This window comes from Pinus tabuliformis, chromosome 2_1 (genome assembly GCF_031772625.1).
Source record: "Pinus tabuliformis cultivar Carrire ecotype Pingquan chromosome 2_1, CPIR1, whole genome shotgun sequence".
Classification (NCBI taxonomy): Eukaryota; Viridiplantae; Streptophyta; class Pinopsida; order Pinales; family Pinaceae; genus Pinus; species Pinus tabuliformis.
In genome coordinates, this window is record NC_142299.1 from 329,724,500 (window position 1) to 329,752,404 (window position 27,905).

At 39.2% G+C, this 27,905-nt stretch overlaps 1 protein-coding gene across 1 annotated transcript in view; it reads right to left on the bottom strand.

Moving 5' to 3' along the window:
* LOC149200174 (Beta-ketoacyl synthase) overlaps positions 1-9,326 on the bottom strand; it is a 242,952-nt gene extending 233,626 nt beyond the window's left edge. Inside the window, exons 1-2 of the mRNA XM_089402627.1 lie at positions 9,052-9,326; positions 8,612-8,841 (exon numbers count right to left, since the gene is read on the bottom strand). Coding sequence (XP_089258753.1) covers positions 8,612-8,841; positions 9,052-9,190 — 369 coding nt within the window. The 5' untranslated portion in view covers positions 9,191-9,326. The remainder of the gene's footprint in view (positions 1-8,611; positions 8,842-9,051) is intronic.
* Between the last annotated feature and the right edge of the window lie 18,579 nt (positions 9,327-27,905).

Below are 27,905 nucleotides of genomic sequence, written 5' to 3' on the forward strand. Positions count from 1 at the left end.
CTTGTATTCTCCGAAAATTCCTTCTCCCGGATTCTCACTGCCCCTCTGCTGAAAGATCTCCCCAATCGATTTTCCTCCTGAGAACTTCTCACCTCAGAAAATCGATTTCCTCAATCTCTCCGTGTTTCTAAATGAACCCCGAATCTCCTTCTTATACTTTTCTCGTTGAGACTTCAACGGTCAAGATTATGTCTCTACTCAACGGCTAAGATTAAAACATGACTTGATCCACCTTCTAGATCATTCTTACCCATATTTTGATTAATACCCATTTATATTTTAATTTTCCTAAGTTTAGACTTAGGAACCCCATTAAAAATATTAATTATTTTAATAAAATACAATACAGGTGGAATTTCACCAAACGGTTTCTGGGTTCTTTAGAACTCATGTGCCTTTGCCTCTCCACCAATTTTCAAGGCTAGAGCACTTTCGATGCTACCAAAAACTAACACTCCCTCTTAGCGAGGAAAGTGCTCTAGCAACAATGTCCAACTACATGCTGCTCTGTCTCTAAAGCACCTCCTTTCCGCACTGTTGCTGCCACCAACACTATGCTGCTGCTGCATCTATACTATAGCTCCCTCTCAAATGCTGCATCTGCTATGCTGCTAGCACTGCCACTGCTAACACTGCATTCATACTACAACTCAGTTGCTGAGAGAAACAATTGAAAAACATCCAAAATTAACTAAACTTAATTGTGTTCAACATAATACAGAAATGTTGGAATCTGACTGCTCTAGTCTCTGGCCCTCTGAATCTTTTGCATTGTTGCTGACTTCTGCATTGTGCCAACTGCACTGTTGTCGACCTTGCTCTGCGTTGATCAGCTCTTGGTCTCGAGCTACTGCATCTCTCTCCAAACAATCCACTGCATCATCTAACACTAGGTCCATCTCGCTACTGTTGAATCTTGGGCTCCCGTAGCAAGGAATTGATCCAAGAGGTGGACTCGTCAAGGATCCTTGTTAATTTTAGGTATGTTCTATGCTTAGAGCAATTTATTTCAATTTTCACAGTTAGCTCAATATCTTTTCCACATTAGCAATCACATTAGCATTAAAGTAAACTGCAGATAGAACATAAACATAAATCGCAGAAGACAAGCCAAGACAAGAAGACACGAGATGTGGCACCAACCAGGGACAAACCCCAATGCTGGGAAACCCTTGATCAATTCTTCTTATATTCTTCAATAGTTCAACAGAGAGAGATAGTACATATACATCAGAAGTCAACACTTGACTTGACAAAATAAGAGCAAAGATCTTCACCATGAAGATGGGGTTGCAGATCTGAGGACATGGACTGCAGTTCTGAATTCAGATGAAGGCAAACATTCTTCCAAGGTGATTCCATCACCTTGCTGCATCCATCACCATGCTGCATCCAACATCAAGCTGCATCTCATCATGCTGCATCCTACATCATGTTGCATCTCATCATGCTGCATCCTATCATGTTGCATCCTCCATCATGCTGCATCTTATTATGTTGCATCCTATCATGTTGCATCCTCCATCATGCTGCATCTCATCATGTTGTATCTCATCATCACTACGCAGCACTTCATTACACAGTCATGGAACAGCCTTAGCTGCTTGCTATGGCTTGCAGCATAGCAAAGCAACTAACTGTAACTTGTAGATATGATTTAGCAGAGGTACCTTACTGTACCTCATCCGAGATATCAAACCTCCAAGAAGGACATCCTAAATTGTCCTCTATAATGCGGATCTATCCTCCATCTATGACTGCATTAGTCACCTAGATCCTACACCCAAGGCTGTAGCTTGTTTTCACTTGCTCATACAGGCTGCATAAACTTCTATCCACGCATGGATAATCTTCCACCTAGCACAAACTCAACATAGATACAACATGCATCTTCCTCTTGATTGATATATCTCTGCTACAATTTAAGGTCTAGTTAGGGCAAGATGACAATCATCTTCAGCCCACTCAAACATGCCCAATCTTCCTTGAAATTGTTGTGGCCTTTCCTTTTATTCTTGTTGAGCTGAACAGCTCCCTAAAATAGAGTCTCAACCTCCCTTTACAGCTGCCCAAAATGACCTGTGGCTGTGTTAAGACTTCAGTACCCTGCGACTCCTTAAGTCAGCCCTTAAGTGACCCTAAAATCTTTCTATGAGTTGCGGCTTCCTTTCCCCTCCACTCGGACTTGTGTAGAGGATGAAACTAACCCAAAACAGTCCTATCATTGACTGCGGATTAGGGCCTCCTCTAGTTGCGGATTAGGGCCTTCCTTCTGCTGCGGATTAGGGCTCTTCTAGTTGTGGATTAGAACTGACTCCAGCTAGGGCTCTGCGGCCAAATCTCCTTCAAGACTACGGCTAGATTGTCTTCTTGCATGGCTGAGATTAGGGCTGCATATAAGACTCTTCCATGATCCTCCATGACTGCGTCTAGATCTTATTAGGGCAGCGAATTAGTCTCCTCTATGGCAGCATATAGATCTCCTCTTACCTGCAAGATGATCTCCTCATAAGACTGCGGCTAGGGCATCTTAGGTTCAACGTCTAGGGCTTCTCCCTCTAGATCTCTCTAGCCACCAAACCCAAAACAAGTGGAGAGAGATCATGAGTGAAGTGAGTGTGAGTGTAAGAAATGACTCTCAAGTCATCTCCTTTTATACTAAAATGTTGAGCACTTGTGGGGTTTATTTGGTTGTTGGCCGACCTTGATGATTTGTCCAATAACACAAATAAATTCATATCTCCATGAATACTTATCGGAATCGAATGATCTTTAGATCAATCCTACACCTCTCAATGAGAGGGATCCAAGAAAAATATCAGCTTCCATTAATAAGATGACCCACATGGAGTTTGGCCCTAGTTGCCAATTTTAACAATCCTGCCACCATGTAGTCCTCCCGACTACAGCTCAATATCGCCCCATTTCCCTCCTGGAGATGCGTGGGCACTCATGGCAAACTCATCTTCGTCAATCTTTGTTGGAGCAACCTTAGGATCATGTTTCTCATCCTTATCCTTTTGCTTCAAAGGACGTTGGGATGCAAAGTGGCCCATCTCGCCACATTTGAAACATTTCACCTTCGAAATGTCCTTCTTTCGCTTCTACTTCTACTGTCCCTTTGATGCTAGAGTTGCGTTCTCCTCCTCCTCCTTCGTCTTCGTGCCACTCCCACTGCTGCCATTGAGGTTGACCTTGACTAGATCCCTCCTTAATTCTTCCTGTTGAAGAGTTGCCCACATCTCCTCCCATGAAGGTAGTCTTTCCTACCCAATATGCTTTGGACAGATACATGCCATTCATCCGAGACTCCATTCAAGGCTATCCTTACCATCGCGATAGACTGAGGAGTGGACCCCACTGCAGCAAGTTGGTCTCTCGTGTCCTGAAGACGTTGAAGATAGGAGTTAACCCCTTCTCCCTTCTACATCAAGGTCCGTTGCAACTTCTGTTCTTGGTACATCTTTCGTTGTTTGGAAGAGCCTTCATACACTGAAGACAAGGCTTCCCACACCTCTCGGGCTGTATCCTTGCCCTGCAAGTGTGAGACCACATGATCTCGAACTCCATCGAGAATGAGCCTCTTTGCCTTCCCCTGCTCGACCTTGTACTTCTTCTTTTGATCATTGTTAGTAGGAATAGCCACAACACTTTTGACATAGGCTTTGAAAAGGTATTCCTCCAGAACAGTTAATATTTTGGTCTTCCATATGACATAGTTCGAAGCTCCTTCCAACCTGTCCTGATCTCTGAGCCCATGCGATGCCATCTCACCCAACTATCGAACTGACTCCTCTAGTCACTGCTCAGCTGCCTAGCAAGTGAGAAATTCGAACTTTTTGGCAAAAAGTTCTCTGAGGAGAAAATTCCCCTTCTATGTGTCTTTGCTCTTTTCTGGCAGATTTCTGCCCCGGCAGAAACTGTGCCCTTCAAGCACTGCGTTGAGGCTCTGCGTCACTTCCTCTGCCTCTACAAACTCACAAACTAGAAATCGTACCTCTTTGTCATCTCTCTCAAAGACATATTTCCTCGGAACCTCTGCTTCCCAACAAGGACTGCGTTATCCCTTCAAGGGGATTCGAATTGTTGTCAAGTGTAGCTTTTGGCCTATCTGCTCAGCGTTGGATCCAGTGTTGGCTTTTTTGAAAAAATCGCGCTTTTTTCCCTGCGCCGATTTAATCGCGCTTTTTACACGAAAAAATCGGCTTTTTTGCCGATTTTTTCCGAAAAAAAGCGCGCTTTTTTCGAAAAAAGCACGATTTTTCCGAAAAAAGCTTGGGGTTGCCAGAACAAACGATTTTATAAATTTTTTTTTGATTTTTCATTTGGTCATTTGGGTTTTTTCATGCAATTTTTTTTAAAGAAACAAATAATTTTTGAGTGGGGCAGCTTAATGATCAAGTCTAGGCCCTAGTATGGATATGCTATTCATGATAATGTTAAATTCTTAAAGTAAAAGTGACATTCTCCTTAATCTTCATTTTCATCCTTTTACTTAAATTTTTAACATTACCATGAAAGGACTCAGGATGTTTGAGAGTGGTTCCAGCCTCATTGGATTTCATATGGAGAAAGTAGAATTTTAGATTTCATTTAAAATCCAACAGACTTATCAGTTTTTCAAGATTTCAGGATTGGGAGATTGTAATGTTTCCAGGTGACACCACCTGCTCGGGCTACCCCTGCGACCAGTATAGGACGTGGTCTACCTCCTATAGCTCCTACTTCTAGTTCTTCAGCTTCTAGAGCACATCAGACTCCACTGCCATCTCCACCAGCACAGGGACCAGCATCTACATTTAGAGGGAAAGAGAAAGCTGTGGCATTTTCTCGCAAGAGGGGCAGAGGAAATCAATAGGATTAGACCTCATTTTATTGTATATGACATTATGACATGATGAGATACATTATCATATTTTTTGTTGCTATTTTGAGGTTGAGTTGGGACTCAGGAGTCAGGACTTACTATTCAGGACATGATTCAATGTTATGTGTGATTTTAGCGCTAGAAATGATATTAAACATCTTATATATTAATTTTTCTATCATATTTATGTGCCAATGTATTTATTTTATGTTGTAGATGGTTTAGATATTAAAAAAAATGAATATTTTTGTACCAAACGATTTTTTCCCGCTTTTTTCCGCTTTTTTCCCGATTTTTTCCGATTTGTTCCCCGCGCCGATTTAATCCCGCTCGCGCTTTTCACAACATTGGTTGGATTTGCTCTTCCCATTTCAAAATCAATCCTCTGATACCATATGAAAAATCATAATCCTCAAGGAACCCCTACTACAGCAAATCGGAATCTACTTCACCTACTTGATTTTAATATACCTTATCAAGTTGTTTTCTAAACATTGGAGCAAATTACTTCTGCAAACTACACTTCTTTAATATTTGAATACATGAAACAGAAAACTGAACAAAGAACAAGATACATAAGACACAGCTATTTTTGGACAAAATAATCCCCGAAAAACCCCAATGTGGGAAAACCGGTGCAGCAACTCTAAGGGTTTTCTATTATGCAGGAGAAAATTCTAAATACAAATCTAGGATGATCAACTAGCAATCCTTTACAGAGAAAATACATGACAAAAGACTGGTGAAATAATCTCACCCTGCCACTGGAGAATCAGTGACTGATCCTTCAGCTCTGGAGGCTTAACGTCACCTTTTGATAGCCTCTGTGTCACCCTGGGCAGCTTCTGCATCACCCCTCTTAGGTATTACGCTGCCTCTCTGCTTTGGATCCTCTGCTGGCTGAGAAATCGACTTTCTTGCCTTCAGTCTCACACCCTGGCTTCCGGCAACTGAAGTTTACTGAACTTTGAATTCCCTCAGTAGAAACTCGACTTCCCTTCACTAACTGCGCTGCCTCTGCATCAACACTGCGTACGCTAGTGTCACCCCTCCTCTGGACGTATTTTTGTCCTCTCTCTGCCTTGTATTCTCCGTAAATTCCTTCTCTCAGATTCTCACTGCCCCTCTGCTGCAAGATCTCCCCAATCGATTTTCCTCTTGAGAACTTCTCACCTCAAAAAATCGATTTCCTCAATCTCTCTATGTATTTCTAAATGAACCCCAAGCCTCCTTCTTATACTTTTCTCATTGAGACTTCAACGACGAGATTAAATCTCTAATCAACGGCTAAGATTAAAACATGACTTGATCCGCCTTCTAGATCATTCTCACCCATATTTTGATTGATACCCATTAATATTTTAATTTTCATAAGTTTAGACTTAGGAACCCCATTAAAAATATTAATTATTTTAATAAAATACAATCCGGGTAGAATTTCACCAAACGGTCTCTGTGTTCTTTAGAACTCATGTGCCTTGGCCTCTCCACTAATTTTCAAGGCTAGAGCACTTCTGATGCTACCAAAAACTAACAAGGACATTACAACATCTCTTCCATATTGGGTTGGACAATGCCTCTCTGCGCAACAAGGTTGCCTTGTCGGCCAATCAATGTACCAAGGACAACAAAGAGCACAAAGGATGACAGGCATTTGGTTAAGCACCAATCTTTCCCCATGATTTGGATCTTATCCTTCCAGCTTTTTGAAGGTGCTTCGGAGACCATTCTATTAGTTTTTGTAGTTGAACAGGTGTTCTAGTCTCAGGTTGTCTATGAGGCTAGGGGACACATTTTCTCCAATACCCAAAAAGGATTTCGTGAGAAAAGGACTTTATTAGATTTAATTAAGCAGTTAATTAATTTTTCTAAGTCTAACTTAGGGAAATAGCTTAATTAATCAGTATTAATTGGGGTAAATAGACTCAGGTTGTCTATGAGGCTAGGGGACACATTTTCTCCAATACCCAAAAAGGATTTCGTGAGAAAAGGACTTTATTAGATTTAATTAAGCAGTTAATTAATTTTCCTAAGTCTAACTTAGGGAAATAGCTTAATTAATCAGTATTAATTGGGGTAAATAGATTTTCCTCTAAAGACTTTAGAAAAAGTCACTTGATGGGGTCAAGATGATTTTAGTCATCAATTGTGATTAAATCATGGCCATTGATTTGTCAACAAGAGATTATAAGAGGAGATTGATGGATTATTTGGAGAACACGTCGAGACACAAAATTGCAGTGATAGTAAGGGTGTAGAGGCAGCACAGGGACACCAACAGTAAGGGTTTCAGCAGGAAGAATTGAGGAGTGATTGTTGGAGGAATTCTTCATGAGATCCCAGCATTCCGAGAGAAGGGAATAGAGGCCAAATTATTTTGCAGAGAGGTTGCACTAGCCAGTGTGTATTACTAGGCAATTGTTCGATTTGCAGTTGTCAGAGACAATTGTCAGACGGAAGAGCAAATAGCTCAGTCGAGTTGCGGGCAAACGAAGGGGTTGCAAGAACAATTTTTGTGTAGCAATGTGAGTTCCAGTTGGGCCATATGCACTTGCAAAATTTTGCCTGTGCGAGTTGCAAGCAAGAGGTCATGAGGTTTTGCAGAAGGAAACTTTAGGTTTCCAGATCGATTTTGCTCGTAGAGAAAAATTACCAGAGCTTTGCCCATGTCAAGCAAGCAGTTGATGTACTCTTTAATTTGCTGAAGAAATAATAATAAAACCCTCATCTGCAGACTAGTTTTCCCTTCGGGGTTTTTCCAGAGACATTGTCCGAAAATACTGGTGTTCATTATGTGTGTGTGTGCACAAGATTTTCTCAGTTCCAGTGATTATTTTGTTATCTGTGAAGTTGGGGTTGTGTTTTATTCAGTGTTTCCCGCAAGTTACTTGCAGAAAACAAATAATCTAAACGGGTAGAAAAACAATAACAGGTATTTGCAGCAGTGATTTAAAATTTCTAACTTTCACGTACGGGAATGATCATTTTCCATAGAGTATCGAGCAATGGATATGGAAGGAGTGGAGTGGAGTGGAACAAGCCAGATCCATGAGAAGTTTTCAAAGGAGCTCACGAATTATCACTATTTCGTGCAGGCAAACTTTATAGAGATGTCAAGGAACATCGGCGAGGGAAACTTTTTTTCTTCTCTCCATTTCATGCTAGTGTATAGTCTATACAAGATGGTGCAAAAGGGGGGTGACGATGCTGGAATACAGATGGTCAAAGTCCGGAAAAGAAGTATGGCCCATCTCTCGAGGCCATTCTCCTAAGACTAAGAGATGTATGCAGAAGGGTACAGGGGATGTCCTCTCTGATTCCGAACTCAACATTGTTCCTGGACTATCAGCTCACGCCGATCCAAGCTGATCTCGTCAAGAGCAGTGAGGCTCTTCCTGGCCAGTCGAGGGCAGGTGGGGAGTGAACCTGTTCTTTGTTATCTGTTTAGTGTTCTAGTTCTATTCGTTAGTCATGAATTTATTGTCAATGCCTGCACACTGGATGGCAATATCTGCTATTGCACAAGCACTTTTGGTCTCTTGCTGTTCAGTTATTAAAAGTAAAGTATGATGGTAGTAGATAAGGGTATGATTATGGGTGTCAATGTCTTTGAATCGGGACGATGGAAATGCTGTAACTGGGTTTCAAACAGTCTCTTTCAGACTGGCTTATATGTATGACTAAAGCTTTTTTCAGATTAACTAGTCTGTCTGTCTCAATTTTACGTTGAAACAAAAACCTCACCTTGGAGTGAAGCCAATACTCTGAATCAAATTCTCCCGGACCAGTTCCATACGGCACAGCAGCAACAACTTGAGATGGCAGCTGTTCCAGCGTATGAAGCAATGTCTCTTTTTCAAGCCCGTCAATTTTGAGGTCATCAGCACAAAGAGCCCTAATCCCACATTTCCCCTCAATAAGCCGCTGCCAACATGTCTCCACTCCGCTTCCGAGCGGACTCACCAAGCCCAACCCTGCAAAAGAGAAGCCAAATCCTGTCAAATGCCAATCACAGACACCATTTATAGCTTATCCCTAAAAATCCTGTCAATCTATTTTTATCTTCTTCCTGCGTTGTTGTTCTTAATCTGAATCCTGTTGAGTTCCTAGAAGACTGATCAGCAGGGGAAGACGTTAAAAAGAGAAAATTAAAGCAGAAAGGAGCTTGAGGTTTGTAGCAGCACCAGTTACGACTACTCTCCGTTGAGGGAGAACGGGCGGTGGCCCAAAAATGTCAGAAGAAGAATATGATGATGAGCATCTGCTTCCGATTAAACGACAGGGACGATGTTTCAGCCTGCTCGCCCATTTTTGCATCATCATCGTCCTCGTTCGTTCGTTGCCTGCCTGGGTTCAGTTTAGACTGTGGACAGGGTTTTAGCATGGTTTAAGCTTTGCAATAAACTTTGTCGTTTGGGAATTCAAAATTTTGATATCATTTGTTTGACGCCAGTGATTAATGTGTTAGTAGTTCTCCCCAACTTTTTATATTTCAACTTCGCCACTTCAATGCATTCAAAGATATCATAGAAAAGTTATATGTTAGTCTCAATTTTTTGGCATTGTTTTTTAGCAAGGGGATTGTTGGGAGGTTGGGTCAGTGCATCATCAATTTGAATCTGGAAAACACTGAATTGCCAAGAGCAAAAAACAAATAACTAATAGTGTCATAGAGTATTTTTAGTCTCTTAGACCTTAAAATATCATTTCATTTCATATGTTTTTTCTTTTTCAAAAACTTATCATAAAATAATATAATTATATATATATGGATTTTTCGATTTAATAGATAAGAGATACCTTTTTTAGAAAGATGTTGTTTATGAGTCTCTAATTTAGTATATAAAAGATGTTGTGTATGTTTATTATATTATGTAAATATTTTGACTTAATCAAAATAAAATAAAAATAATTTTATATTATCATTTTTTAATCAATTTTTGTTAGGAAATTAATGTAATTTATTTGATTTGGTTAAATGATCAATGGTTTTTGAGCTCTAAGATTATGAGAACACATAGTATAGTATTCATGCTACTGTTTATCTATGTGAAAAAAATTACAATAATTTTGTGAATTATTTATTATTTTCTAATATACATATTATTTAAAATAATAATAATAATTTGTTTGAGTCAAAAATCCTCTATGCTTTTTTTTTTTTTTGCTGTTGCACGCGCGACTGAAGCCCGCGCCTGCGCCTGAACCTGCCTGCGACTGAGCGATCTAAATCATGGATCCTCCGGATCCGCCCAGTGGGGATCCGGAGCTGCAGCGAGCCTTCTCAAACTTGGTGAAATCTCTCCCTCCGCCAAGACCTAGACCAACAGCAACAAAATTTGTGAAGAAGCTGGATGTTTTACAGGAAGTTCTTCTGCCTCCGACCATTCCACGCATGGCAGCCATTTCCCTAGCAGAGAAAGGGTTAATCGGGCAATTCACAGGACTATGGCCATCTCCCAAAACAGTGCAAAGATGGGTCGAAAGAAATTGGTCGGACAAGATTCAGGGCAAAATATCCATCAGATTCTGTGGTAGAGGATATTTTACCTTTCACTTTGAAACCAAAGAAGATAAAGATCTTATATTCAGAAACGGACCTTACTTTATGGATTCCAGGGGCCTCTATCTCAACAAATGGACCCCGGATTTCGACCCTGAACTTGATATTCCAAATGCTGTTCCAGTCTGGGTTAGACTTCCTCATCTCCCACTTCACTGCTGGGGGGACGACTCTGTGAAAGCAATAGGGAACGCGGTTGGAAAATACATAGACCGCAGTGAACCCAAAGACAACATGCAGGCCTGTGCGCGGATTTGCGTGGAGGTTGATCTGGGCCGTGGACTACCGGAAGCAATCAAACTGAAAGTAGATGATTGGTGCCATATCCAGCAGCTGGATTACGAGCAAATACCCTTCAAATGCAAGGTATGTCACGAATATGGTCACTTTGCAAATAGATGTCCCAAAATAGTTAATGTTGAATCAGAAGAGCAAGATGGACAATGGGAAACTGTTAAAAGAAAAAAATCATCCCTTCCCCTCAAGCCCTCGGACTCTGAAGCTCCTGGTCCTTCCCATCAGCACCCTCCCCTTCAATCCCAGCATCATCCCTCTTCCTCCTCCCAACAGCCCCCCCTTCATCAACCTTCCTCTCCTCCTCGGATTACCGATCCTTCCATCCCTCCATCCTCTAACCCCTTTGCTTCCCTCTCTGAGGAAGAATCAGTGCCTGATTTCCCCTCCTCTGACCCTCCTCTCCACCCCTCTCCTCCACTCATTTCCCACCCCCCCCTGACTCCCCCTCCACCAGGATTACCAGAAGTTCTTCAAAGGATCATGGGGCGCCCAGCGAAGCTCCAAAGAAACATGGGCCTGGCAGAAAATCGGCTAAACAACAGAGAGAAGAAAGTACCCAGAAAGACATAGCAATGGGCTCTCAGACTCCAATAGAATCCTTTATTCTTGGGCATTCGGATAAAGAAAACAACAACAAGGGCAAAGAGAGGCGAGCACCTCTCCATGTAACCAGTAAATCATGATGAATATACTATCCTGGAACAGCAAGGGATTAGGGCACCCTTCCAAGATAGCAGCCCTAAAGGATTTAATCCAAAGCGAAAAACCCGAAATTGTTCTCATCCAAGAAACAAAGCAAGATCAATCAGAAACTAATAGAGTCATCAACCAGCAAAAGCGTTACAGTGGATGCGCAAGCGAAGCAAGAGGAGCCTCAGGAGGCATTTTAACAATGTGGGATAGTAATAAATGGAATTGTAACTCCACCAGAATACACCAGAATTGGATTCGTGTTAATCTAGAAAGTAAGACAGGTGGAGCAACGGCCGTAATCTACAATGTATACGCTCCGAATCAGTATAGAGAGAAAGAGGTATGCTGGAACACTTTGGAGGCTAGTATAGAAGAGGAACGAGACAACAATCTCATTATTGCAGGGGATTTAAATTTGGTTTTGCATGCAAACGAGAAAAGAGGGGGACATTTCAACCCGGATCCTTTCAGAAATCGTCTTGAGAGTATAACAGAGGAGCAAGACCTTGTAGATATCAAGCCCAAGAACAGAAGATATACCTGGAGCAACAGAAGAATAGGAGTTGGCAATATTATGGAGCGCCTTGACAGGTTCCTCATAAGTGTAACGTATCTGTCCACTTTCACTACAAGCCAGTCAAATATCCTTAATGTCTCCACCTCTGATCATTATCCAATAACGCTCACTTTGATTAGTCAATGTCAGCTAGGACCTCTCCTCTTCAAATTCTGTTCCATATGGAATCGTATCTCTGCAGCAAATGACGTGGTGCGGCAGGCTTGGATACAACATGTGGAAGGCTCCCCAACCTATATCTGGGAAACTAAATTAAAAAGAGTAAGACAGGCTCTAAAAACTTGGGCAAAGAACAACTACCAAGAGCCTGAACTGAGCAAAAAGAAAATAAAGCAAGAGCTGGAGGAAGTGCAGCAAAATATTGAAGCCTTTGGGCTGTCTCAGCAAGCCAAAGAGAGTGAAATAAAATTATACTCTCAGCTGAGACAAACCACAAACGACGAAGAAACCAAATGGAGATTGAAGTCAAGACAGCTTTGGCTCCAGGAGGGAGACAAAAATACTTCTTTCTTTCATAAGCAAGCTACGATTCGAAAGGCTAGAAACACAGTGAGCACAATTAAGGACAGTGAAGGGTACAACTACAATACTCAGGAAGCCATAAAGGAAGCAGCCACCGCTCATTTCAAGAACCTTCTGACTGAGGATAAAGGAGAGGAAGACTACTCAAGTTTATTACAGCATCTACCCAAAGGAGTTACCCAAGAAATGAACAGCAACCTCAAGAAAGAAGTAGAAAAAGAAGAAATCCAGAAAGCGATTTGGAGTCTTCACCCAGATAAAGCTCCAGGACCTGACGGGTTTCCAATTAGATTTTACAGAGAGCATTGGCAGCTGATCAAAAAGGACCTCATCAAGATGATACGCTGGGTTTTAAAGAAAGGCAAAATGGGGGGATTCACCAACTCTACCTATCTAGCCCTAATCCCGAAAGAGAATAGACCTTCCACCTTTTCTAGATTTCGGCCAATATCTCTATGTAACTCAGCATACAAAATAATCACAAAAATTCTGTCATCTAGGCTCAAGCCCCATCTTCAATCTCTGATCTCAGAAAACCAAGGAGGTTTCCTTCCCAATAGGCACATCTCCGACTCTATTCTTCTTGTGCAAGAGGCTATCCACTCAAGCATAAGCAGAAAGGAGAAAGGATTTGTTCTAAAGTTGGACCTTGCCAATGCCTTTGACAGGGTAAGGCATTCCTTTCTTTTTGTTGTCCTTCACAAAATGGGTTTTGACTCCTCCTTCATCACAATGATTAAAGCCTGTATTTCGGAACCCTGGATCTCTCCTCTGATCAATGGGAGACCGTGTGCTGCCTTCCAATCCTCTAGAGGTCTTAGACAAGGCTGCCCCTTGTCTCCTTACTTGTTTATTCTCATGGCCGAGTCCCTTAGCCAAATCTTGGACTTCAATAGGAGAATAGGGCTAATCACAGGCATCAAATTTGAGCAAGGAACAAAGAACATCAACCACTCCCAATTTGCGGACAATACCCTTCTGATAGGAGGAGCGTCCACCACGATAGCAAGGCGCTTTAAAAAGATATTAGATCAATTCATGGAATACTCAGGAGGGAAGATCAACCAGCAAAAAAGTTGCATATATGGTTGGAACACTTCAACTCACACCATCCATAGCATTGCAAATATATTAGAAGTCTCCTACAAGTTTGTCTGGAGCCATTTCACCTACCTAGGGATGCCAGTAAGTATGGGACCGCTGAAAGCTGACACATGGAATGAAATTCTTGACAAAATAAAGAGAAAAATCGAACAATGGGGCACCATGTGGTTGAACCGAGCAGGACGGCTTGTACTTCTCAAATCAGGTTTGGCCTCTCTTCCCATTTATCGTTTTTCTTTATGCCAAGCTCCTATTGTTTTCCATCTTAAAATGGAAAGAGCTCTCAGACATTTTCTTTGGCAAGGAGGGAAAACGGGAAAAAAGAAAATTCAACCTTGTCAGCTGGAAGAATGTCATCCAGTCTCAGGAAAAGGGAGGGTTAGGAATAAGATCTCCAAAATTGTTGAACTTAGCTCTTGGAGCTAAAATAATATGGAGAATGATCACAGGACCTGCAGCTTGGTGGAAGAGAGTTTTAGAGGCAAAATACTTGAACAGCTCGAGGCAACAGCTTCTGGAAACCAATATTCCCAACAGAGATAGCACAAAAATTTGGCAACTCTGCAAGAAAGTCATACCCTTCATGTCTCAAAACATCTCAAAAGTCCTAGGAGGGGGCAGTAGCATCAATTTCTCTACAGACAGAATTCTTGGACAGCACCCTATTGGTTCAAAAATGGAGGCTACCCCTGCCATAAACTGGCTAAATGGAAAAGGAATACGGTACTTAGCTCAAATATCACATTGGGACAACCACTCCCAAGCATGGGTAGGTTGGAAATTTCCGGATTACCCTAGGGAGCTAGAAACCAGTCTTGCTGCCTTAAAGAACCTCCTTCACAGTAAAGCTCTGATTCAGAAAGGCAAGCAAGATGGTTATCGTTGGGACCCAACAGGAACTCAATATACGGCTAAAACAGGGCACCAACATCTATGTGATAGCACCTTCCCACAGGATATCTGGAATCAATGGAAACTTGTTTGGAGAGCAGAAGCACCCCCCAAAGTCAAATTCTTCATCTGGCTGCTCCTGAAGGGGAAAATATTAACAGTAGAGAATCTAAAGAAAAGAGGTATAATGGGACCATCCAGATGCCCCAATTGCTGCAAGTCAGAGGAAACCATTCAACACTTGTTCATAGATTGCTCGGTTGCAGATGAACGCTGGAGAAAGTCGGCCTCAATCGGGGGTGCTCAATGGGAGCCTCAGGCAACCATTGCAGACACAATTCATAAATGGAGGAAAAATTGCCCATGGAAAGGAAAAGATAGTAAATTGACGCAAAGGATATGGAATGTCATTCCCCTAACTCTCCTATGGAGAATCTGGTTGGCTTGAAATAGACGGGTGTTCCAGGAGAAAGGCTTTAACATCAGAGCTATGTGTCTCAAGGCACAGAACTTAGCGGTGGAGACAATCACAGTCCACACCAAAGGTAAGATAGAGATTACTAATTACAGTATAGAAGAGAGGAACCTGATCAGTCATGTCCAAGAGAACATAACTAGTGCTCAGGAATTAAGCCAAGGAAAGACTCAAAGGAAAGAAATAAACAGGGCCTGGAAGCTGAGGTTAAAGGAAGCGGAATTTGCAAGCTGGTTGAGAAACTGTAATAAGTTTTACTTATTCTTTGACGGCGCTTCTAAACTAAATCTGGGTCAAGCCGGTGCAGGGGGACTTATATGCAATGCTAACGGTGAAAACATACTTCAGTTCGAATGGGGACTGGGGGAAATGTCCAACAACAAGGCAGAAGGGCTAGCATTGTTCCAGGGCCTCACTCAGCTGATTAAGTTAGGAATAAGGAAGGTTATAGTGTTCGGGGACTCAGCAATTATCATTAGACTCATGGCGCAGAGGCTGAGCACGCCGAACATCCTTCTGCAGCAGATAAACTACAGGAACCAGATTCTTCGAGCCTCAATGGAAGAAATCACCTTTTACCACATCCTCCGTGGACTGAATAAGGAGGCTGATAAGTGCGCCAACAGGGCATGCGAGCGCCCCAAAGGAATTCTGAGCTGTAACAATAAATCCTCCTTACAACCGTTACCATGATCATTCCACATCTAGTCAGCAGCAGGTGTACCGTGGATACTAGAATCTATGACAGCCGGCAAACAATCAACTCAGTTGGCAGAACAGGTATGGTAGGCAAGATTTTGTTCAGAAGCAAGATTGGGAGATCTACTCAGAGTATAGGAACCAAGCGAAGCGCAGGTGAAAATTGTCCTCGCAGGCAGACCACATGTGCAATTCAGGTTAAGTCTTTGACCATGAACTGGAGCATTGGGAGATGTAATCGGACCCTTTCCCGCTCCTCAAGCCTGAAGACAGTTTCTATATATAGATTAAGTTACATGAACCTCCAACACATTGAGAACGACTGTGTTCACGAGCAGACGAGCAATCCCGCTTCTGCCAGTTTTCATATAGATCGTGGGAGCCAACAAAAGCACAGCAACTCTGCGCGCGCTATGGAAGCAGTTTGCAACAAGCAGAGAGATCCGAGCCCCTGTGCTAAAGAAGAAAATAGAGCAGTCAAGAACCATTCAGCGTTAAACAGAATGAGCCTGATCCTAATCCAGAAGCGTCTACTGCACGGAAGATCAGTCACATAGAGATAGACTAATTATGTTATGTAGTTGTAAATTTTGGTGTCTGCAGTTTGTCCGGATCTACAGTAGTTTAAGAAGCCTCAGAGGCAGGAATACTAAAACAAGGTTCAAGGAAAAGAACTTTTTTGTAATTCCTTGGATCCAGAATGCTCATGAAGCTCTATATGTATGGCGAACAGCCTTCTCTTTTTTTCAGATCAATATATAGCACCCGAACTTTGTCTAAAAAAAAAATAATAATTTGTTTGAGTCCACGGGGTCTTGGATAGATAGTGATCCGGTGCTTTATTAAGACAATCCTTGATGTGAAGTCAATGGTTCAATTCTCTGCCCTGATCGGGATGATATATTGATATATTGGACATGATGATGAAGATATAGTCCTGCTAAGTACCTTGCAAATCAAGAGGTCACCGGGTGAAATCTCCTCAATGCCTTTGGGGTTAGGCAGGTAGTGGGTGAAAAGCACTCAAACAAGTCTCCTCTACAAACACGTGGCAACAAGAAGTCCAAAAGAAAAGTCATTGATGATTCTGCTTTATATAGTCCCACATCCACACCTTTCACTTAGTCATCTGATCTTTATGTGAAAGAATTGTTAAATGCAAAACAAAGGTTGGAGGTTTTAGAAGCTAAAGGGCATGAAAGAGATCATAAAATTCATATAATAACAGCTGAGAATAAAGCTTTAGCAGAAAGCAGTAAAGTTTTAAAAGAACGAGTGGCATTGCTACAGGAAGCTCTCGTGATAGGGAAGACAGAATGGCAACGCATGAAGGTGGGTGTGAAAAACATAAAGAAATTTGTAGTGGAAAGTACAGAGGTGGTAAATGTGAAATCATCTCAGGATAAAGGGAAAATGATTGCCCAAATAAAGAACCATGAAGAGAACGCGAGAGAAGAAACGAAAGGAGATTCCGCCAAAGTTTCCAAGACTTGGGCTCAAGTATTAGCAATTCTGCTAATAAGGAAAGAGAAACAAATATTCAAGTTGACAACATGCAAGATAGTGAAGGCAAGGAAAGACAAAATAGGGCAACAAACATAATTATTAAAGGGGTGAAAGACTATGGGAAAAATGAATGTACTCTTGACCTTGCAAAAGGCTTCTTGAAAGACAAGTTTCTATGGCAAAGACAAATATGCCAGGCCCATAAAAGTCATTATGCTCGGCTTGCGTGATAAATATATCATTCTAAGCAAGAAACATCTCTTGAGGGGTTCTCGATTTTTCTTAGATGAAGATTTAATTGTAAAACAACAGGAGGAAAGAAGGGAGGAAATTTTAAAGGTTAGGGCAGCAAGAGATGAAGGCAAGAGAGCATGGATTTATAAAGGCAAAGCTGTGATAGCGTGATTTGGACCTCCTTCCAAAACAAAGCAGCAAGATGGTAATAAAGAAGAGGCAACAAACTCTTCAATGGGAAATCAGAAAGCAAGGTTAGTATGGGAAAGCAGGGACAAAGACTCAAATGTGAGTCTTGCATGTCAAAATAAATAGCAATCAAGTCATACCCAGGTTTCCTTAAGATTAGTTTGTTGGAACTGCAGAGATTACCCATGGAGACAAGGACCTGGGTTAGGGCCTATTGCAGAAGATACAAACATAATTTGCCTCATAGAAACACATGAGCATGAAGGGTGCAAGACACCTCGGTTTGAAGGATATTGGAAGATGGCAGTGTGGAACAAGGCAGCAGGGAATGGCAAAGGGCACGGGGGTATCATGGTTTTAGTAAGGGAGAAAGAAGGTTGTCTCATTCAGTTAGAAAAAGAAGACTCAACTAAGCAATTCATTTGGTTTAAAATATCAGAAAATGGAAACCACATTAGAATTGCAGCATGTTATTTTGCGTCGCAGGTTTCAAAATCTACAAAGGTAGAGGGCTTGACCACAAAGATCCATTTGCAGCCTTAAATGCGGATAATGCGGATATTGCAACATATTCGCAGCTAGGTGAAGTCCTTATAGTGGGTGATTTCAATGTTAGGACTGCAAGTGAGCAAGCTAGCATTCTTTGTTGTAAAGATGATTGTGACCCTATTTGGCTTACAGAAGAAAGTAATCATCAGTGGGAAAGAATTTCATAGGACAAGGGTTGCAATCTCTTTGGTGAACAATTGATTAATCTATGTGGGGCCTTTGATTTCGTCATTTGTAATGGCTTGACTAGATGGGCAAAGTCCGGTAATTTCACTTGTAATACTTACAATGGAGCAAGTGTGGTAGATTATGTAATTTTCTCACATGGTTTGTGTGAGAACATGGAAGAAGTTTTGATTGGAGATCAGCTGTGGGACTTGAAATCAGATCATGAGCCAATTCATTTATGTTTCTCTTGGATTGGAAAGAAACAGTTGGAGTCAAAAATTTAGCATGTCCAACAAAATCTCCCACGGGGCAGAATTCTTATGACCCCAGAAAATTGTAATACCTTCAAAATTATGCTAGAGAGGCTCTTCGAGAAGGAGAAAATTACAATTCACAACCTTCATAATCATGAATTAACACATTTAATTCAATGCACACTTGCAAAGTGCAAAAGAACAAAAATTAAGAAGTCTGAAACAAATTGCTTTCTGGTTAATGCTTGGTTTGACGAGGAATGCAAAAAGGCAAGGAGAATGTGGAAAGAGTCAAACAAGGATAACATAAAGCTCAAAGCTTACAAGTAGTTATTAAGCAAGAAAAATGTCGATTCCATGGTTTCAAGGAAGGAAGAACTAATCTTCCTTGGGAAAAATAACCCCAAATTATTTTGGAAGGAGCTCCAACCGAAAAAGATACAAATTGGAAATAATATTACAGCTTCTAAATGGTTTGACTATGCAAGACAACTCTATGAGCAGGTTCCCAAGGTTGACCCTCCCCCCTTGGTCAACACTGATATTGAACTCTTCACGGTACAAGAGGTAGAGATGGGTATCAAGAAGTTGGGTGTTGGAAAAGCAAAAGACTTAGCTGAACTCCAAGCAGAATATCTAAAGTGGGGCTCAAAGATTCTTGCACCTCACATTACAAAAATCTTCAACAACATCATACAACAAGGGCTCCCCATAGATTGGACAACTAGTCTAGCAATACCTCTTTTCAAGAGCGGTGATGTCAATAATCCCTCCAATTATAGGACCATCATGATAAACCATTTGTTTGCAAAGCTACTTGGAATCATGCTAGAAAACAAAATTAACAAGTGGGCAAAAGAAAGAGATAAGCGTGCTAAAGGGCAAGCAGGTTTTAGACCTAAACATTCCACAGTTGATCATTGTATAACTTTAAGGCACATCATTGAAAAAGTTTGGGAGAAAAAGGAAGAAGTATTTTGTTGCTTTGTTGATTTCAGAAAAGCGTTTGACTCGGTTCCTAGGGATAAGCTTTGGCACAGAATGGAGGAACTTGGGGTTCCTAAACATTTGAGAGCAATTGTGCATAGGCTATATGAAGAGGTGAAAGTCAAAATTAGAACTTCAGCAGGCAAATATGAAAGTTTTAGAAGTGATATCGGGGTCAAGCAAGGTTGCCCACTGTCTCCTACCCTTTTTGGTTTATATATCGACAAGCTTGAGGAGTGGTTAAATTCGCAAGGGGGTGATGGTATCTATTTGGGCAAGTTTGTTATAAGGCTTCTTTTGTATGCAGATGACCTTATTTTGATTGCTAAATCGGCTCTTGGTTTGCAAGAGCACTTACTATCCCTTGAGCATTTTTGTAGAAGTGTGGGGATGCAAGTCAATATCAGCAAAATGAAAGTAGTGGTCTTCTCTAAGAAAATAAAACATAACCAACATAAGTTCTACTTTGAAGGAAACATTCTGGAAGAAGTTGCGGATTACAAATACCTCGGAATTGACTTCAACAAAAATCTAAGTTGGAATGGTTGTAGAAAGAAAAGAACTTTGGGGGGTTGGAAAGCATTTTATGCTTTTCAAAATAGGAGAAGCAGAGTTATGGGACTGGAAAACCACTCAAACTCTTTTTGGGCTTCTAGTGATTCTAGTGATTCTCTATGGTTGTGAACTATGGGCCAGCAGTACATCCAACAAGCAGTGGACACAAATTGAGAAAATTCAGAAGCGTTTGATTACAAACAAATTTAAGATTAAAAGTATCATTCCTTATGATATCTTGTTAAGTGAAACAGGCACTGCTCCTATTGAAGCAGTTGCTATGATGCGAGTCATAAGGTATTTAAAAAAAATTGAACAAATGGAAGAGGGTAGATGGCCTAAGGTTGTTTGTAATGATAGATTGTGCAAGAGCAAAAAAAACTTGGATGCACCAAAATAACAAATGGTTTAGTAAATGGGGTATTGGCTTGAATGCGTGTCCCATAAACAGCAAAGAGATAAAAGCTTTTGTTATGGAAAAGTTCCACAAGCGTACTTGGGATAACAAGCTAGGAAGAAAGAAAAATTACTGTATTGAAGTGTTTAATCCCACTCATAGTCGTCAACCAAAAGCATACATGGAGACCAATATCTCTTGGAGAGCCAAAATTCTTATTTCTCAGTTAAGGACTAATTCTCATCAACTTTGTTGTGAAACAGGGCGTTGGAAAAGGCCAAATGAAGTGTGGGGAGAAAGAGTATGCATTTTTTGTTCTTCTGGAAAAGTGGAAACAGAAAAACATTTCAATTTAGAATGTGAGGCCTTCAAAGAGAACAAGAAAAGTTATTCAGATATGCTGGCAGCGAGCTCATGGGATAATCTATTTAGCGAGGGGTTTGTCGAGAAGTTAGGAGCATTTATTTTGAAGCTTCACAGAAAAGGGCCGAACACATCAAGCAGATGAAGACGCAATCTATCCCATAGGCTATCTTTAGCCTCGTGAACGTTAACAATAATTTCTTTCTTTCTTTCTAAGGTTGTCATTGAGTATTTGTGAACCACATTAAACTAATAATAATAATAATTTGTTTAAAATATTTTAAGGTTGACTCGTTCGGTCATCATCATAGATAGATAGAGTGAACAAATAAATACAATAGAAATGCATCGAGTAAACAAATAAATACAATAGAGATGCAACACACCAAAATAATAAATAAATATATTATATTCAAATAAAACATTAAATTAAAAAATTATTAAAATAAAACTGAAGAAAAGAATTTAAAAAAAAATTATTAAATAAAACATTAAAGAATATATAAAAAATATATATTAAAGTAATATTTATATATTAACTAGAATAAAAATGAAAATATTTCAAAATAGAATTGAACCAAAATAACAATAAAGAATACCAAAATTAAAGGTTTTAATATATATATATATATATCAAAATGAATATAATAACAAGCGCTACATAATAGCTAGTATTTATAGCTTAATTAAATAAAAAAATAACAAAGACAAAGATTTTATCACAAAAAGAAAACAACTACTAAAATATTATGTTGTTGAATGTCATTACTAAAAATTAATAAATATAATTAACTAATATTGTTTATACATCTATATGTGTGTGTTTTATTTTTATTAATATATATAATTGTCTATAATTAAATTTATTAAAATATTCTTTAATATAATAATAAGTCACTTTGTGAAAATATTGTAATTCACGAAAATATAAATAAAATAAAAAAAGAAAAGAAACAAAACTAAAAAAAATAATTAATAACTAATAGAAATAGAAATTACTAAACAACTCATAATAAGGCCTCAACCAATCACCTCACAAATAAATAAATTTCAATAATAACAAAAAATAATAAAAATTTAATTCCTAATTTTAAACTCTGGTTAAGCATTTATCAAATTTAAAAAATTAATTAACAAAATATTATATTATTTATTTTATATATATATATATATATGAATAAATATATAAACAAATCAATGGCTACATAATAGCTAGTACTTTTCGCTTAACTTAAATATAGCTTCACCAGTAATTGCACCACATGTTGCAAAAGGAAAGACAGGTAGCATAGGAAAGAGTAGCATTGAAAAAAGAAGTAAATTTTATATGCAATTTTGTTTCTTTACTGGCATTTCTTTTTTATCATATGTTATGTTTCAGGGAGATTCCATCGAGGCCAATGTTCTAGAATATGTTCAAAATGAAGGTAACGCATAATGACATAGTTGTCTTATCAATTATAGCTTATATGAGTTTGTACAACGAAAGAAGAATGGTTTCTTTAAAAAGACTAAATCCCAAAATTCAAATTCAATTTTGCATACTAAATTTGAAGAGGAGGAGGTGGTCCTAAATCTTTAAATGTTAATCATAGACATATTAACTGTCGGAATTTTAATTAGTAAGTCTAAAGGCATGTATATCAAAAACCTCATCTTCAAGAATAGGTGTGTGCTCAATAGAATGTACTCAAACCCACCAATTAGAATATTAATAATAAAGATAAGAGTAAGGGAATGAAAAGCAAATGACCAAAATCAAATCCAATGGAATTGTTATGAAACTAGCTCACAAAAAGATAGAAAATATAGATCAACGACTTAGAAATCACCCTCTTTGAGGGGTTGACGTCCTTTACTTTACACAAATGAACAATTCTTAGATAATACAAATGACAAAACCTCATTTCTATATATATGAGTCTAAGCGGTCACAATATAACCCAAGCCAACCTAACAATAATAATATAAGGGCACAAAAATAATAATATGGGGACAATAGGGGCACAACAATAACAATAAGGGCTATAATGGCAATAGTAATGGGGGAATCACTAGTATTATAAGGACCTAACATGTCATTCTCTTTCAAAAAAGTGTTGTCCTCAACACTTGAGTAGTTATGGATGCTTCTATATAAAATTCTCATCCTTCCATGTGGAATCTTCAGCGGGTAAGTTCTTCCACTTGATGAGATACTATGAAATTGATCGATTTCGTAGTTGTTGAGTTCTTGTTTCTGTGATTGCTTCAGGTTCCAATATGATTTTTCCGTCCTCATTAAGTTCTAGCAATATTGTTTGAACTTGGAGCTTGTCACCTATAACCTTCTTTAAGCATGAAACATGGAAAACTAGGTGCACTCGGGAAGCTGCAGGAAGCTCCAATTTGTATGCCATAGTACCTATCTTTTGCAACACCTTGTACGAACCATAATACTTTGGTGATAATTTATTATCCTTCTTAGCTTGCTTGAGGGACATTTGTTTAAATGGTTGTAGTCGTAGGAATACCCAATCACCTAGATCAAAACTTATTTCACTACGATGTTGATTTGCCTATCGTTTCATTCTATTATGCGCCAAAGTGAGGTTATCCTTTAAGAGTTGGAGAACTTGTTGTTGATGCTCGATGTGATCTTCCACTACTTGAACCTTAGAATTTTTTCTTAAATATGATGTGATGGATGGTGGCTAATATCCATAAAGTGCCATAAATGGGTTCATTTTTGTTGCAGTATGGAAGGAAGTGTTATACCACCATTCAGCCAGAGGCAACCATTTGACCCATTGTGTCTGTTTATCAGATACAAAGCAACAAAGATATCCTTCCAAACATTTGTTTACTATCTCAGTTTGCCCATCAGATTGAGGATGATAAGATGAGCTATGAGTTAACTGAATACCAAGAAAAGAAAATAAATATGTCCAAAAATTTCCAGTGAAAATGGGATCTTTGTCGCTTACAATAATCTTTGGGTTTCCATGTAGTTTTTGAATTGTTTCCATAAATGTAGTAGAAACTGTACTCACTTTAAATGGAGGAGATAATGCACAAAAGTGTGCATACTTGGAAAGTCTGTCAACTACCACCATGATAACACTCTTTTCTTCGGACTTGGGTAAACCTGTGATAAAATCCATTGAAACCTCCTCCCAACGTTGGCTTGGAATGGATAAAGGTTGTACTATACCTGGGGTCTTAATTGTTTCAACTTTATTTTGTTGGAAAACCAAACATTCCGCCACAAACTTTTGAATATATGATTTAAGGCCATCCCAAAAAAATTCCTTCTTAACCCTGTGGTAAGTTTTTAGAAATCCTGAGTGCTCTCCTAAGGGAGAGGTGTGTAATTCCCTAAGAATCTTTTGTTTGAGTTTGGAATTCTTACATAGGTATAACCGATCTTTATACCATAACGAATCATTTTTCCAGCTAAATGTATCAAATGTACTGGGATCTTGTTGTAACTTCTGAATGAGTGCCCACACTTCTTCATCATTCTTCCATTCATCCCTTAATTCGTTTATCCAATCTGGTTGGATAATAGAAATGGCACAAAGAAATGCTTCTGCATCCTCATCCTTTCTTGAGAGTGCATCTGCCACAACATTTTGGTTCCCTTTTTTGTAGATGATTTCAAAGTCATAACCCAACATCTTTGTGACCCATTTCTGCTGCTCTTTTGAAGATAATCTTTGTTCTAAAAAGTATTTAAGACTATCACGATCCATTTTTACCTTGAAGTGTCTTCCCATTAGGTAGGGTCACCATTTCTTAACTGCATGTAGTATTGCCAACATTTCCTTCTCATAAATAGCTTTGTGTAAATACTTTCCTTTGATTGGATGACTTTCGAAAGCAATGGGTATCTCTTCTTGCATTAAAATAACACCAATTCCATTTCCTGAGGCATCACATTCCATAGTAAAGGTTTTTGTGAAGTCTGGTGTAGCTAAGACCGATGCTTGGCACATTGCCTCTTTAAGATGTTCAAAGGCCTTCGTTACTTCTGGAGTCCGTCAAAATGCATCTTTCTTTAATAATGTTGTTAGAGGTGCTGCTATTCTCCCATAATTCTTAACAAACTGGCGATAATACCCTGTCAACCCAAGAAATCCTCGCATATGCTTTATGGATGTGGGGATTTTCCATTCCTTAATGGTTTTAATTTTGCTAGGGTCTACCTTAACACCTTCATGAGATACAATATGACCCAGATATTCCACCTCTTGTACTCCAAAGAAATATTTGGAGCTTTTTTCATATAATTGTTTCTCCTCCAATAGTTTGAGCACCCTGTCAACATGTTGAACATGATCCTTCCAAGACTACTTGTAGATTAGTATATCATCAAAAAATACTAACACAAATTTTCTAAGGAAGGGTTTGAAAATGGAATTCATCAAACCTTGAAATGTAGAAGGTGCATTGGTAAGGCTAAAATGCATGACCAAAAATTCATAATGACTCTCATGATTTCTAAATGTTGTTTTCGGAATGTCTTTAGTCTTCATTCTGATTTGATGATATCCTTAATGAAGATCCAACTTGGTGAAGTAAATTGATCCATGCAATTCATCCAATAATTCATAAATGACAAGAATGGGAAATTTATCTTTAATAGTGAGCTTGTTGATCTCCCTATAATCTGGACACATGCGCTATGATCCATCCTTCTTGTGAACCAATACTACTGGAGCAGAGAAAAAAATTTGACTAGGCTGAATTATACTAGCCTCTAGCATTTCTGCAACATACATTCAATTTCACTCTTTTGGGCATAGGGATATCTGTAAGGCCTTATGTTTGGAGGAACACTTCCTGGAATCAAATGAATAGCATGATCATGATCACGAATAGGTGGGAGGCCTTTGGGAGTCTCAAATACCTTGGAATGATTGTCCAAGACTTTTTGGAGATCTGGAGAAATAGATGATTTCGATGTGGGAACCTCTAGTGAACATAATTGTGCAATTATGCCTCGTTGTTCTTTTTTTAGAAGCTTTGTCATTCCGTTAGAGCTGATTATCTTTCCCGGTTTCCCTACAATACCCCTTAATTCAACTTCCTTTCCTTCTGAAGAAAATTTCATGAAAAGTTCTTGAAAATTACCCAAGGATTATAGCCATTGGACTCCTAGTACAACATCAACACCACCCATTGGAATGGAAAGCATTGGGCTATTCAATACATACTCTCCCATGGATAGTTTGATATTATGGCACTTTCTAGAGCAATTTATGGTTCCTCCACTTGCAACCATCACTTGACACTCTGGTACTAGATATAGGAAGCAATGGCTATCTTAAAATGAATAAAATTATGGGTACTACCCGAATCAATCAACACTATTACCTTTTTCTTCTTGATATGCCCTTCTATCTTGATAGTTTGAGGAGTGGTAATTCCAGCCAATGCATTACAAGATATGGTCGGATTCATTTCTTTTTTCTCTAGGGTTTGTTCCTGGTGTATATCCTCTTCTTTTGATGTTTCTTGTTCCTTTTCTTCCTCCTCTTCACAACCTATGTAAAATAATTTATTCTCAACACACTTATGACCTTTAGTGTATTTTCTTTCACAACTGTAACAAAGTTATTTTGCTCTTTTTTCTTCCAATTGTTGTGGTGTCAACCTTGTAGATTGTGGAAGGCTAGGGGCAACAACACTTCCATATTTATAATTGTGAGTGGTAGGCTTCCTTGTTGCCATAATTTTGCTTTCCATTGTTCTTGTCAGCTTGAATGCCTTCTCCAATGAATCAGGTTCCCAAAGGCGAACCTGATGTTGGATGCTATCCTTTAAAGCCCCTGTGAACACATCAATCCTATGCTCCTCTGGAATATCTTTTACTCCTATATTCAATTTTTGGAAGTCCTCAATGTGCTCCATCATTTAACCCTTTTGTTTGAGATTTATCAATTAGCTAAAAAAAGTGTTGCTTTTTGTATCCTCATAATGTGCTATCATTTCATCCGTAAAAATTGCCCAAGTGACAATTTGTTTACGAGAGCAAATCCATCGATACCATACAAACTAATTTGGTTCTAAATATAAAGTTGCAATGCGTACCTTTTGTGTGTTGTCCACATCATGGAGATTGAAATATTGCTCCATCTGTAGTATCCATGTTATAGGATCCTTCCCATCAAACTTTCTCATATCAATCTTTGGAACATGGTGGGACTTTGATCCAACGTTAGAGTCTATGAAATCATGATTAACATTTATTTTGTTCTCAACACGAGTTTCCTTTACTACTCTTTCGCCATTAGTAAGCATTTCTTGTAGAAACTTTGTCAAATCTTCCATCTTAGCTTCCACGTCATTCATCTTAGCTTGTACGTCTTTCTTTAAACCATCCATCTTAGCTTCCACGCCATACATCTTAGCTTCTATGTCTTTCTTTAAACCATCCATCTTAGCTTCTGTTACTTTTTGTGAGAGTGAATTTTGTTGCACTTGGTCTCGTAATTTTGATATATCATGTTGCATTTATTCCTCTTCTTCATGAGTCATGCTAGAGATTTCAGGTTGCTTACTAGGTGTCTCTATTTTCTTTTTTTGAGGCATCAATTAATGATAATAATGCTTCATTATGCCCTTTGAATTCCTTCAAACTAATTTTTCAAACCAAACTTATGCAAAAATTTTAAAAAAACTACACACCTTTTTTCACTTTGTAGGAGCTTGATATTGAATCTATTGTATCTCTGTAATTCCGGATTTCCAAGGTCTGAAATTTCTTCCTACAGTATCCCTCTAATTCCTCTTTCTAACCCCACAAGTCTAATCAATATTGGATTCTCCAAGGAAGAGTTATGCCAAATCTCCCACGATGACCAGATTATAGACTGGTTCAGTAGAGTGAACTTGTACGAAGTTTCATGTCTCACTGTTTCGACCTTAGGACCTGAACTGATATGCAGAAAACTACAGGTCGTCCTCTTTCTGTAACTTCTTACGAATTTTTAATCTGATGCTCAGAAAGAAAGTTATGACGATTTTCCCC